We start from the raw sequence: 14143 nt of genomic DNA on the forward strand, positions 1-14143 counted from the left end.
TTGTACACAGTGGTAGTTAATTAATTAGTCCATCCAAGGAAGGAGTATATGATTAACTGTACACTAGCTAGCACAGTACTCCCTCCGTCCCAAAATAACTATAGTCATAGTTTTCCGCGTCCAACTTTAATTATTCGTCTTATTTAAAAAAATTAAAAAAAATTAGTCAAGAGTAAAGTACTATTCATGTTTTATCACCTTATAACAACAAAAATACTAATTATAAAAAAATTTCAAATAAGACGAACGATTAAAGTTGGACGCGGAAACTCATGGTTGCCCTTAATTTAACTTGGGACGGAGGTAGTAGTAACTGAAAGGTACAGACAGACAGACAAACAGCAGTGGTCGCCATCTACCATAGCTTAGTACTACTCCCAAGAGATTAACAGCGGTGATGATTGATCAGTTGAAAATTAATGAGCATGCAAATGAGGAGAAATATGGAAATTCCGACCGAGTCGTGCGCTGGTTGCATCCATCCTTTTCGCACAAGGCCGGCCGGCTGGCTTTCCTCTTATTCTTTCAGCCTGTCCGTCGTCTATCTGTCTGCAGGTTATCTGCGTCGTCGTCTGTCATCTCCTCCTCATCTTCTTGCTCTGCTCTGCTTCTTTCCTCCAGATACTGTTCCTCCTGCAGAAGCAGAAGCAGAAGGAGAAGGAGAATTGAAAGCAAGAAATTAAGTGAGAGGAGAAGAAGAGGAGGTAGGATATGGAGAAATACGAGCCAGTTCGGGAGATCGGGGCGGGCAACTTCGGGGTAGCGAAGCTGATGCGGAACAAGGAGACGCGGGAGCTGGTGGCGATGAAGTTCATCGAGAGAGGGAACAGGGTAAGCAAGCAACTATTACTTTTGGAATGATATATGAAAAGAAAGAAAGAAATAGCATGAAATGAAATTGGTGCAGATCGACGAGAACGTGTTCCGGGAGATCGTGAATCATCGTTCGCTGCGTCACCCGAACATAATAAGGTTCAAGGAGGTGGTGGTGACGGGGAGGCATCTGGCGATCGTGATGGAGTACGCGGCGGGAGGGGAGCTGTTCGAGAGGATATGCGAGGCGGGGAGGTTCCACGAGGACGAGGCGCGCTACTTCTTCCAGCAGCTGGTGTGCGGGGTGAGCTACTGCCACGCCATGCAGATCTGCCACCGCGACCTCAAGCTGGAGAATACGCTGCTGGACGGCAGCCCGGCCCCGCGCCTCAAGATCTGCGACTTCGGCTACTCCAAGTCCTCCCTCCTCCACTCCCGCCCCAAATCCACCGTCGGCACCCCCGCCTACATCGCCCCCGAGGTCCTCTCCCGCCGCGAGTACGACGGCAAGCTCGCCGACGTCTGGTCCTGCGGCGTCACCCTCTACGTCATGCTCGTCGGCGCTTACCCTTTCGAGGATCCCAAGGACCCCAAGAACTTCAGAAAGACCATCTCGGTACGTAGTCTGCGCTTGATGCTTTCTTGATTTCTTTCTTTGCATATATATGACCTATATGCTTCATTTGCAATCGCCCGCAGCGCATCATGTCCGTCCAGTACAAGATCCCCGAGTACGTCCACGTCTCCCAGCCCTGCCGCCACCTCCTCTCCCGCATCTTCGTCGCCAACCCCTACAAGGTACAGACTATATATGGAGTAGCTCATCAATCAACATTATCTATTCCCAATTCATATGCATATGCATGTCCTTCATTCCAGCGCATCAGCATGGGCGAGATCAAGAGCCACCCCTGGTTCCTCAAGAACCTGCCGCGCGAGCTCAAGGAGGAGGCGCAGGCCGTCTACTACAACCGCCGGGGAGCCGATCACGCGGCTTCCAGCGCAAGTAGTGCGGCTGCTGCAGCTGCCTTCTCGCCGCAGAGCGTGGAGGACATCATGAGGATCGTGCAGGAGGCGCAGACCGTCCCCAAGCCCGACAAGCCCGTCTCTGGCTACGGCTGGGGCACCGACGACGACGACGACGACCAACAACCAGCTGAGGAGGAGGACGAAGAAGACGACTACGACAGGACGGTGCGCGAGGTTCACGCCAGCGTCGACCTCGACATGTCAAACCTCCAAATCTCCTGATCCATCGTCGTCCATACTCCACTTCACTAGTGTTGTGTTCTTCTGACCAGCATCGATCATTTCGTTTTGGATCAACCCCATCTGCACTGATTGCATGCATTTTCTCATTCATACATAGATAGATACTCGATCGATCAGTCCCCAAACAAACTTTGGGTACATTATTACATCACCTGTTTATATGAGTAAGGCAGCATTCATTGATGTAAATCTCCCCTGCTACGAGTAGCCTGTTATCATCTCTCTGCTTAATTGTGATCAGAATCAGAGACCACTAGATGATGGATGTAACTGCAGGGTATGTTCAGGCACAATCACCATTTTACTGTTACTTCAGAAGTGACAACTTTGATTTCGGAATTCATAGTTATACTGTACTGCTCATTGGATTCGCATCCCAGAATCTCTCCTCTCCGACGGCTCATTTCTACCCAGATTCCACGGACGTCATTCTGCCTTTTGCCATATAAATTAGGGAAAGTAAATCACACATTTCACCTCTCCGCTCGTGTACCTTTTCAAATACTCCCTCCATCTCAAAATGTTTGCCGCCGTTGATTTTTTTAAAAATGTTAAAAAAAAAGTTGTCCTCCTCTGGAAGAATGAAACCGAGGAATTTTGTCCTTTCACAGATGGCCACTGGGCATGACTAAAAAAAATCCTGAAACATAGGCGCGCGATACATGATCGACCTGCTTGCGTTACAGATAATAACATAGTAACAATGTTTCAAATTGCCAGCAAAAACACATCCATAAATTAAATGCAGAAGGTCGACAGCAAGTGCTCTTCAATTAGACACCCAAAGTGCCCAAGCGTACCACTTGGCAACTTACCAGGTAGGGAGTAAACTTGCAAAACTTTTGATTCATTGGCCTTTCTTAGACGAAACACAAAAAAAATCTCACCAGTTATACTTACATCATCTAATGCCTCAAATTTATGTCTGAATCTAACAACCCCCCCCCCCCCCCCCTAATCCATCCCAGAAATGCATTACTTACAATCGTACTTTGAGCATGCGAATTGAGAAGTTGTGGTGGCCGACCTAGAGAATGAATTGAGAAGTTGTGGTGGCCGACCTAGAGAATGAATCCTGATAGTTCCATGTGCTCTTGAAGTTGTGGCGGCCGACCTAGAGAATGAATTGAGAAGTTGTGGCGGCCGACCTAGAGAATGAATCCTGATGGTTCCATATGCTCTTGCACTCGGAGCTGTTTCCTCGCCATGGCCGCCCTTCAGAAAATCAATGCCCTCTGCCCTTACATGATCCATCCTTCTTCGTCACCGCTGCTAAAGGAGCCCATAATGTCACTCTCATCACCATCCTCTTCACCCATAATCTCCAGCAGTCCTCCTCCCCCTTCAAAATCACCTTCATCAATGAACTCAGCATCATCATCATCGTCATCATTTTCATCCCCACTGTCAATATCCTCATCGTCACCACCGTCATCACTGCTGTTACTTATATCAGAATCACTGTCACCTATATCAGTCAAAGGAATAATACCATCTTCTGAGTCATCATTGTCATCATCATCTTCGTCATCTGTGTCACCTGCGTCCTCCGGATCTGAATCATCATCAGTTGGACGCTTCCTGCCAACTTCAAATAGGCGAGCAGAAGAGAACATCTCATCAGGATCATCCATAGCAACAACCCCAAGAAGAGAATCATTGGGTTCAGTTGCAAGATCAAGGACACCACGATCAATTTGGACTGTTGCAATGTCTGAGTAAGTCACGGCATCAATCGTGCGGAATGCAGGGAACAGGGGATGTCTGACCCTACGAGTATGAATGGATGATGTTACATCGTCAAGATTACGCCTGAGAATGGCATAGATAACATCCCCTCTGCCATTAAATTTTATTACTGTCTGGTCCAGGGAAGGAACACTCCTCAGAAGCTTAAATTTCCTTAGATCCCACACTTCTGAATTTATTATTACCTGCAAAGTATGGACGGCAGAGATGAGAAGACAAGCACACCAGAAACAAATTACTCTAAAAAAATATAGATAATTATAATTTACAGTTTAGTGGCAAAATCAGGAAAATAAATTCATTTATGTTACTTCCATGGGCTCCTATTCTACCCAAACAGTCTTGCAGATTAATTATGGAGGTCATTTATGTGGAAGGCGACACCCCAAAAATCAGGTGGCTGGACGAAAAATGGGACTGGCTGGGTAGCAATGGCCCTTGGCTGCATAAGTTGTTGAAATGTGAGAATCGGCAGCTGGTTCATGATTGTTTAAACAAATTGAACAAGAGCAAGCAAACCATTACCCGATTATTACCCAATGGTTTAACATCATAGCTTGGCCCTGAGCCAGCTGTGTTAAGTACAGGATCACATAGCACATGGTGCATGGGCAAGTGACAACACAAATTCACAAATATGGATTCTTTCTGTACAAAAGTTGCTCTCCATTATGAATTATAAGGGCTTGGCATTTAACAATATTTAAGGACGGAATTAGAGCGGAAGGTTCATAAGTTGAGAAAATTATGACTTTGCAATAGAGGGAGTAAATCTCTTGATGCCCATGCTCTGAAATGAACAGAATTATAAACTAACAAAATAACAAAAAGGTTCAGGAAAAGAAAATCAACCTCATTGCCAGCTGGATGGAAGCCACCACCGCCGTAGTCAGTGAACTGGTCAAACTGATGGACAGGGTTTGGACTTCGTCTATCCCACAGGACCCCATTCCACAACAACATTGTATCCGATGGACTGAAATGTATAATAGGTTGTACATAACCCCGGCCTCCTGAATAGCCAGAGTTATCAGGAAGCCGCAGATCAAGATTATATGTCTGGACATCATACAATAGAACCTCCCGACGAGTCGTATCAGTGGAAAGGGCGGCAAATGAAGTTCCAGAATGGCTAAACCGAGCAGCTTTGCAACCCTCAAATGTGTGTAAAGGCCCCCCAGATACTGAGAAGGCATCCCAGACTTTAACCTCGTTAAGGCTGGACGTGAGAATCAGCTCATTTCCACCAGAAGATGCCGACTCTACTATTGTAACAAGCTGTTGGTGGCATGTCTGGGTCTCTAGGATATTTGCAGTGTTGCAGTCAAATACTCTTAATTCCCCAGTGTGGTTTCCAGCTGCAACTCGTGATGCATCACCAAGAAATGTCATGCAAGTCAAAAGTGAGGATTCATCACGGCAAACACGGCATAGCTTGAACCTGCTGTATATAAATTGGCGATCCCTGCGAGGTATTTGGATCCCACTAAATTGCCTCCTTATCTCACGGCTTCCCATGCGAGCAGCTATGTTTGCTGGCGCGCTAAGGCTGCGACTGGGCTCAGGGCAAACATGAGGATGCAACAGAGAGAGTGGTGGCAAAGTTGTTATTGGAGCAGGACATTGGCGGTGTTGGTGTTTCAAGTATTGTACAACCAGTGAATCGAGCGTCATGCACTCCAAATTTACTGGCTGTTGATCACTTGCACCGTGATGTGGTGTGGTAATTGTTGCTCCAGGTGTGCCTTGAAAATCATCCAGGTTCTCTGTGTAAATGTTGTTGAAATTTGGCCGTCCAGAATGAAATGAAGCAGTAGGAGAATCCACTGCCACTGACAGTCCTCTGCGAGTAGGAGCAGGAGTTTGGAATACAGGAGACTGGCATGCTTGATCAACCATTGCAGAGCGCTTTGCTGCTGACGCTGAACTAAGATCCTTCATGTCCACTAGCTTCCTCTTCTGTGGCAACGATAATGGTGTTTTATGAGATGTCTCCGCATCTCCAGTATTGACAGTAGAAGCAGCGCAAATCATATTGTCAACATTCCCAATAGGAACAGGACTTTTCAGGCTATTGCTTGCTCTATTACCAGAAAATAGATGCGAAGGTTGAGTTCGCTTCGAGAAACTGGATGAGAAGGACAGTGATTTCTTCTTTGATGAAGGCAAGACAGAATCAGATCTCTGGCCAGTTTGGTCTGTAGTCACCTTTGTTGTATCTGGCACAAATCCCTGAACACGACCAGAAGGCCACTGTTGCTGAGCAGATGATGTCTCCAGGGCAGCAACCTGGTGGACAGGAGTCACTGCAGCTGTCGATGGCAAAGGTGCAAGGTCAGCCTCCTTTTGCAGCATAGCAGCAGTAGCAGTAAAACCAGATCCAAGGAGATGTTCATGTATCAGTTGCATCAGTTCCCTAGACACCACCAAAAATAAAAACAAATGTAAATGCCCAGACACAAAAGCTGATGAAGTAATGGAAGCAAAATCATAAAGCAGTCAAACCTGGAATGGTACGAGACAGGAGTCGCAGCAGCTATTCCAGCTCGTTCAATGCGCCTCAGTGCTGGAGCAGCAGCATCAGTCGCTGCTAAGGTTGTTTCTTTTCCAGAATTTGTCAGGACCTACCAAAATAAAACAGCAGTCATAATTACAGGACACAAGACACATGCAATACATAATTAGGGTAAAAGAGCATATATATTGTCCATGTGTAAAAAGGAGAATATTGCGGAAACACAAGTTAATTCTAACACACAACCACTAATTTAAGTTGTATAAGCTGCTTACATACACTGCATTCATGGTAATTGAGGAAATAATACCAAATAACTACACGGTGCAACCACCTTGTTCCACATCATGAACAGTTAAATCAGGAAAGGAACTCTACGAATGTAAGCTCTTGAGCAATTTATATTTGCATCACAATAAATAATACAAGTCCCTTACCGCAATTAGTTCAATTGCCACTTGGGTCAGTTCATTTTGCCATCTACTATTATCTCCTCCAATTGACTGTCCACTGGTATCACGGATCAGTTCTGATAGTTTCTTTCCTACCTGAAACAATAAGAAGAAAATTGCTGATGAAGGAGCAGTGACTAATTTTATTCAAGATTTAACTAATTTGTTTTGAACAGTATGTAAAGAAAGGACCCAAGAAGTATGTCAAAGTGGGGGGAGTACACCATCAGTATTAATGCTTACTAGTGATTATGCAGTGAAAATGTAGTTGACCAATTGCTAAAAAAAATGCTCAAATCATAGCTAGAGGTGTAGGGGAAAAAAAGGTAGATGGACATTGTACCAACAGTACCTGGAGTTTAGTGAGTATATGTGCAATTGCATCATCTCTAGCCAACCCAAGCAGGACACGACACGCAAGTGCCCGAATAGGATCAATAGCCACAGGAGGTGTAACCATTCGAGAACTGAGAAGCTGTAAAAGAATCTTTATACCATTATTAGCTCTGACCACTTCTCGAGCTTGACGATACCCTTGTTCCAATTGAGCAGCAAGACCAGGACCACCAGCTCCTACTCCTAAAGATATTCTCCGATCACCAACCACCCCAGATGGCACAACAGGTGTGCTAATTTGCACAGTATTGCCCTGTTGAGATGTGTTACCATCACCACAACGTTCCCGAGATTCACCCTGATTTGCAGTTAGATTTCTATCTGTAGTACATTTTTCAGCATTCCTGTCTCTGTTCTCTGAAAATGCCCCACCAACTGCTTGGGTAGCTGCAGGTTGCTGGTTACCAGTTGAGGATGACTTGTTACTGATAGAAGGAGGGGGACACACAAGATTGACAAGAACGTTCAGTGCTGGACAGATCACCTGATCCACAAATGGTAATTAGAGATGATTTCAGCAGCCACATTTTACAGATTTATAATTTATAATTTATTGAGCTTATTAATCTATTTGATAACAAAAATCTTACCTCAGGATCAACATAGCCAAAACTGTTGGCTGCATCTAATAGGACAGACATGCCAACACGATTGTTACTTAATGTAGCATGTACTATCAGTTTGCGGCAGTATGGCACAAGCGTTGTAATGTGAAGAACTCCAAATGCATATTGTGTTAAGTCATGCAGATAGCGATCAGTAGGTGGAGCCTGAAACAAATTGTTATGGGTCAAAATAGGTAAACAACAAACTTTGCTGACCAAAAGAAAATGTACAAGCTTCACCTGGCAGAGTTCTAGCATTGTTATATGGCCATTAGATGCCAAAAATTTATCCAGCACAGGCCAACGAGCTCTTACAAGAGCAGGACCTAACTTTCTGTCCCGCTGGATCTGACGAAAAACAGCATCCATAGCCTCATTGCCAATGTCAAATGGTTTGTAGCCAGCTCTTGCGCTAGAAGTGTTCCGAGCAATACTACGGATACTTTTGCTTGGTCGAATAGAATCAACAAGCTGAAGCAGATGAGCCCTAAAGTACTGCCTTAGTGCAACACATGAATGGTATGCAACCTGCTTTTCTGATGCAGTCAGAACTTCAGCAGGTGACCGATCATTCCCCTGGTTTACATTAGAGGACCCTAATGCCCCAGAGTTGCCACCAGACCTAACAGAAGCAGCACCATGTAAAATACCTAGAACTTTTTGCATCCCATCCTTTGCATCAAATGAATCCAGAATAGCTTTGAACACAAAGGCAGCAGCGAAGAATATGGCTGCATTTTTCCTCGCTGAATCTTGTGGACATTCAAGAAGTTGAAGCGCCAGTTCAACCACATTATTAAGTGTGTCAGATGAGAGTGCACAAATACGTTCCATGGTTGACTGCAAGCATGAATCATATTTCAGCAACTCAAAGAGGAAATAACATATCAACTCTGCATAGACAGGCAATTTAGGTTGTTAGTGTTTACCTGGAGGGAGCCAAAAGTAAATAAGCAGGCAGAAAGAGCGGTATATGTCTGAGCAATCCTAGGAACAGAGAGAATCTTCTGAATACCACCACGGTCAACAAAGAGCGCAGCAAATTTTCGGTGGGCGGCCAGGGCACAAATTAATCGAAGGACATCAGGCAGAAGTGTAAAGTGGCCATGTCCCCCCTGGTCTTTAATGCTACGTTGCAATAATGCAAGGCAAACATCAACTCCCTTTTCATGGAGAACAGGACCCAATGCTTCAACATACTCTCCCAAAATCTGTAGACACTGAATGCTATATTTTTCTCTAAGTTGTAGGAGCTGCCCATGGTCAGTGATAACAAAATCTTCCAATTCATGATCCTCGCTGATTTGCACAGGCTCTTCCACAACATGCTCTTCACCGACTTGGTTAGAGCTTCAGCAATACCAAATCAAACTCTCAGAATATGATGAGACCAAATGAGTGAGTGAGTGTGTGTGTGTGTGTGTGTGTGAGAGAGAGAGAGAGAGAGAGAGCATTTAATCCATTACCGTGAGACACTAGTTGACATAGCAGCATCCACTACAGTAGCTGCTGCTTTCTCAGCAGCTAATACAACCGCATCACCATTATTTCCAGTTTTCCAAACCTTCAGAAATGTTGACAAACAAGAAATTGTTACTATAGTATGATAAAGAAAAATTGTCAGTGTATAAGAATGCAAACCGTCTTTTCCATACCTCTGATGCAGCAGATTTCACAAGCTCGGCAGCCGCATCACCTGCTGCTTTTACAGCCTCATCAGGTGCATTTGCAGATCTGGCTTCAGCTTCAGCAGCTCTCACAGCCTTTAAAACAATGTCGGATATATCCTTTAAGCCAATAATACAATCCTTGAACCGATCCTCATACTCTTCTTTGGAAATTGCATTAAATGGCTCAATGCCTGGAGAGCTGTTGTTCACATCAATGGCCTTATTTGCATCCTCAATCCTCACCATATTCTTCTCTCTGCTAGTCCGAGTTCCTATTTTCAATCCTGAGGTTGGTGATAAAGGTGTTCTTTCACTTTCAGGCAAGCTTTCACCTGCTTTGCTCTTCCCCCTAAGTCGTGATCCTGTTCGACTCAACTTCCGCTTTAACAGATCATCTCTCGTATTTTCGTTCATCTCTTCATCTCTTCCAGGTCTCAATGCAGAAAGCCTTTCCCCAACTCTTGACTTTGTATCACAAATGCTTGCACTATAAGTTCTATCATTGGTTGCACCAGCCTCCATCGCATCAAAAAGATCCAACGATGAATCAGCACGCTCAGGTTGCAGAGAGGCAGCATCATCTATCCACCGTTCTCCATGTGCATGCCGCATTCCCATAACATTGTCACAGTTTTCTGAAGTTGGGTCAATTGAAATTCCATCTCCAGACCTCATTCCATCCAATCGAGAACTGTCTTGAACCAGGCGTGATTTGCTCCTGTTCTCATCTCTGCTCCGAGGATGTTTGGTATCTAGTGGAATATTAGAATCTTTCTGGGCACACGCAACATCCCCATGCACTCGCACACGCAAAAAGTGCATGAGCTTAGCTGATACCCCCATGGTTAAGACATCTTCTACCAACTGCCCACCACTGGGAAGGACAAAAAAAGAAGCAACAGTTAGGTGAACGGCAGAGATAGTTGAAAGCAAAAAGGATGGCACGCAATCACATGTGAAACAAAACTCATGGCATTACCCACACAGCGCCATAGCAAGCAACCCAATGGCATATGTCCGCAGCATGTCAGCATCTGTTGGTTTGTTATTCTTTCCTAGATGCTTCGATTCACACTCATTTGACGCTCCACCATCTTCTGTCACCCATTTCTTTATATTTTCTACAATAGCATCTTCAAATGCATGAGGATACTGAGGCTGCAGAGACCAAAATGAAAAATGAAAGGTTGGTATTGTCCGAGTTGGAGATGAGAAGAAATGTAGAGAGCTTAGTGTGTTGACAGAGAGGGAAAAGCTAACCGTCCAGGCAGAATAGCAGCTTAGGAGCAGCCTAGCAGCAGCAGAGCGTACTGCAGCCGAGTATGAGTTGTCTGATAAGAACTTACAGAACACTAACTCATAAAAGTCGTCATTCTCCTGCCAATGGGGTTAAAGAGAAGAATGATTAATTTAAGCAATAGGCTGATAAAACTAAGATTATGATGATGTAGTGTATATAACTCTAGAGTGCTCACCCGAAGCAAGTTTGCCAGCTTGCCAATTGTATGGGAGTTCCTTGCGTTTGTGTTATTGTACGATGGACTATTCGCACATTCTTGTGCATATCTGCAGGGAAATAACACTGTTAAGGAAGCAATCTTAGAAGCAATGCTATTCATCAAGAAATATGGTGAACAATTTCCCATTGAAGAATGAATGACCTTCCTAGTGGCAGTTTAGTTTCCTCCGCTATTGGACAGTGACTCTTGTGAGATAAAAATGGGAAATTCAACTTGTTCCACCTACTCTTCCCAAAAGTGGGGCAAGTTTGGAATACATTGTTCTTTTTTTCCAAAATGTAGAAATGAAAGGTACTAATGAAGAAGGGGCCCGATCATACATGGCTGATACGAAGTTGTTTTATGAATGATGGTAACAGCGGTAAGCAAACGAGAATTTGACCTACGGAGAAGAGGACTCACTAACTGAACTGATTTAGGTTGGCAAGAACAACAGTATGGGTTTCGTAGGAAAAATATGCAATGCAGCAGGGTGCCTAATAAATAAAAAAAAATAAAGGGAGTGGAGGAGGGTGCCCTAGCTGCACAAGGAAAAGGAGCAGCAAGAGGGCATGAGCGAATCAAACATGGGTTCGTGTGGAGCAACAATAGTAAGAGGAAGGAAGGTAGAACATCTATAGGTAAGAGAGGAAGAAAAGAAGAGCGCAGGGGGTGGGGGTGGGGGTGGGTACCTGGCTTCGTGGGCCTCGCAGATGGTGGCGAGGGTGTGGAGGAGGCGGGGGTTGGGGTTGTCCTCGAGCTCGACGACCCGCAAGATGATAGTCTGCACGCGGGTGAGCAGCGCCTCCTCGTCCTCCTCCGTCGCCGGCGCCGGCGCAGCCGCAGCCGCCGCCGCCGCCGCCGCCATTAGAGAGAGAGAGAGAGAGAGTGTGTGTGTGTGTGTGTGTGTGGCGGGTATAGGGTGTGGTGTATTGGCGGGCGGCGGCGAAGATAGGTTAGGGTTAGGGTTAGGGTTGCCGGAGAACACCCTAGCGGCGGCGGAGCGGAGGAGGCGGTGGCGGCGGCGAATCGAGAGGGATTTCGGGGGGTGAACGCAGGGCAGGACGCCTCCAGAAGGGAAGAAAAAGAAATCGAAATTCCTGTTTCTTGTTGTTGTTGGGTTGGAGACGATCGATCAGCAAGGGTTCCTTACGTCTGGACTGGACGCGTAACCCTTCCAGGCCAGGCCCACCTACTACCCACCGCTTTCGGACCATATGTCACCGGCCCATACGCTACCTCTGTTTCTCTCTCGGAATAAGTCCACTGTGACTCCCTAACCTTGTTTCTCTCTCGGAATAAGTCCACTTTGACTCACTAACCTAGTTGCCGAATCTGCTTCACATCCTTCATCGTAGTATATTCTTCGTTGGAGATATCTAGAATGTAGTGATTAGACCACTAGTTAAGTGATTCAAAGTGGACTTATTCCATCTCTCTCTAAATTAAGCCCCATATATCCTTGGGAGAGTTGTAGCTGATTTTTAATTATCTAGTTTGATTATTACTTTTATAGTTTTAGGTGTTTCATTTTCTAAGAAGACAAGTTAAAAAAACACCTACAATTAATTATAAAAAATCGAAATTTCAAAATACCTTTAAGAAAATGTTGAGCTAAGAAGGACATTAAATACTAAGGTCAAAAGGAATTTACAATATTTCCTCCGAGCCTACAAATTTCCATATTGATTGAAGAAAACAAATAATATTTACACTGCAAAATCGTAGTGAGTTGATGTGCATTAATCAATTTAGTTGAATACAAAATGCATTTGTATCTATGGATAGAAGTTAAGGACTCATTTGGAACACAGGAAAAGTGGAGGATTTTTAGAAAATTTGAATCCTAAGGATAGAACCTTCAAAATTCCTTTGAAAATCTTATGGAATGTGTTTTTTTCCCTCTTCTGGTGTCTTCAATTCCTATGTTTTTTTTCTATGCGACATCCAAACGGTTGTTTTTGAAAAATGTTGTATTTCTATTTCTTGTAGGATTTACAAGGCATGACATTCCGATATTATATTATTCGTATTCCTGTGTTTTGAAAATCATGTGTTCCGAAGGATTCCTAAGAGTTGTATATCAAACCTAGTTGTACTTTTAAATAAAAAAACAATTGTATTTCAGGAACAAGAAGTTGGGAGTGGTATATCGCACCAAATCCTATTTTTAAAGTCTAGCTCCGAAAAAAGAGAGAGAAAAAGCCCACTAGTTGACTTTTGTACACACATATGTATGCAAAGAAGACATATTTTCCAAAGATATATGACAATGAACTCAAAGGTAACAACTACTACTACTAAATACAAAGATGGAGAGCTTAGCCATGATTGCATCTGCACTTGCATTTGCCAAAGTCAGATATGGACTTATGCATGGATGGCACTTAATTAAAAGACGACGTACGTGACCATATAGGGGGGAGATGGGATGGATTGCCTCCCGGCAAGGGCGCCGGCCTCCACCGTACGTAGAGAGAGAGAGAGAGAGAGATCCATCCAATCGATCCGATCCGCTGCTATACGGCCGGCCGCCGCCCCAGCCGCCGCTGTACCAGATGATCAACCATGTCTTCTGCCATCGTGCATGAGCATATGCATATATGTGTATCATGCATGTATATATGCATATGCGTCCATTGAGGATGGCTATTCGTGCAGAGTTTTCAGGGTCGCTATCTCCATTGGAATCAGATCAGAGGTGACTAATAATCATGATTTCCAACCGCCCGCCCGGCAAGCCGTACGTCGTCGGTGCTGTTTCTGTCTCGTTCAGTTCAACACAATTAGCTAGTAGAGGATGTGTACTGCTGTGCTGTATGTAATTGATCGACAGGATGAATTAATTAATTAAGAAGGACCGACGTACTGCTCCATCCAGAACGATCAAACGACGACACGTACGTGATGCTAATCCTTTCCCAAATCGTAGCCGCGCGCAGCTGACGTCGACGCCGTGTTTCGTCTCCTCCCCAATCGGAGCCCCGCCTCTGCTGCAGCCAACAACATACGTACGTTCCGCTTAATCAATTGCCATTCTCCGGTAAAATATTCATATCAAAACCATTGAGTTAATTAGATCTTGGGCATTGGATCGATCAGTTTGCAATTTGCCATATGCGTTGTTTTTTCCTGAACACGGTTGTAGAATAGACCAATATAAATTAAGCAT

General features: G+C 44.6%; 2 protein-coding genes across 2 annotated transcripts; one reads left to right on the forward strand and one right to left on the reverse strand.

Moving 5' to 3' along the window:
• The first annotated feature begins 547 nt into the window (after positions 1–547).
• On the forward strand, positions 548–2427 carry LOC4337502 (serine/threonine-protein kinase SAPK5-like). Its single transcript, NM_001402461.1, has 4 exons — positions 548–831; positions 908–1429; positions 1513–1611; positions 1693–2427. Exons 1-4 carry the CDS (start codon positions 712–714, stop codon positions 2062–2064), a joined length of 1113 nt encoding a protein of 370 aa, NP_001389390.1. The 5' UTR covers positions 548–711; the 3' UTR covers positions 2065–2427.
• Positions 2428–2837: 410 nt separating this feature from the next.
• LOC107280668 (DDB1- and CUL4-associated factor homolog 1) lies at positions 2838–12064 on the reverse strand. Its single transcript, XM_066309516.1, has 14 exons — positions 11664–12064; positions 10948–11038; positions 10733–10849; positions 10452–10630; positions 9458–10346; positions 9269–9366; positions 8732–9152; positions 8043–8642; positions 7788–7967; positions 7154–7681; positions 6787–6897; positions 6340–6458; positions 4687–6250; positions 2838–4019 (listed from the first exon to the last, which is right to left on the reverse strand). Exons 1-14 carry the CDS (start codon positions 11837–11839, stop codon positions 3327–3329), a joined length of 5766 nt encoding a protein of 1921 aa, XP_066165613.1. The 5' UTR covers positions 11840–12064; the 3' UTR covers positions 2838–3326.
• Between the last annotated feature and the right edge of the window lie 2079 nt (positions 12065–14143).

This window comes from Oryza sativa, chromosome 4 (genome assembly GCF_034140825.1).
Source record: "Oryza sativa Japonica Group chromosome 4, ASM3414082v1".
NCBI classification, from domain to species: Eukaryota; Viridiplantae; Streptophyta; class Magnoliopsida; order Poales; family Poaceae; genus Oryza; species Oryza sativa.

What these genes read in the sequence shown, in the direction of transcription:
- LOC4337502 (NM_001402461.1), top strand. Translation starts at nt 712, where the DNA reads ATGGAGAAATACGAGCCAGTTCGGGAGATCGGGGCGGGCAACTTCGGG. An exon ending in ACTTCAGAAAGACCATCTCG is followed by an intron (nt 1,430 to 1,512) that starts GTACGTAGTCTG and finishes AATCGCCCGCAG; the next exon opens with CGCATCATGTCCGTCCAGTA. An exon ending in TCGTCGCCAACCCCTACAAG is followed by an intron (nt 1,612 to 1,692) that starts GTACAGACTATA and finishes CCTTCATTCCAG; the next exon opens with CGCATCAGCATGGGCGAGAT.
- LOC107280668 (XM_066309516.1), bottom strand. Translation starts at nt 11,839, where the DNA reads ATGGCGGCGGCGGCGGCGGCGGCTGCGGCTGCGCCGGCGCCGGCGACG. An exon ending in AGCTGGCAAACTTGCTTCGG is followed by an intron (nt 10,850 to 10,947) that starts GTGAGCACTCTA and finishes CCCCATTGGCAG; the next exon opens with GAGAATGACGACTTTTATGA. An exon ending in TGGCAATTGAACTAATTGCG is followed by an intron (nt 6,459 to 6,786) that starts GTAAGGGACTTG and finishes TTATTTTGGTAG; the next exon opens with GTCCTGACAAATTCTGGAAA.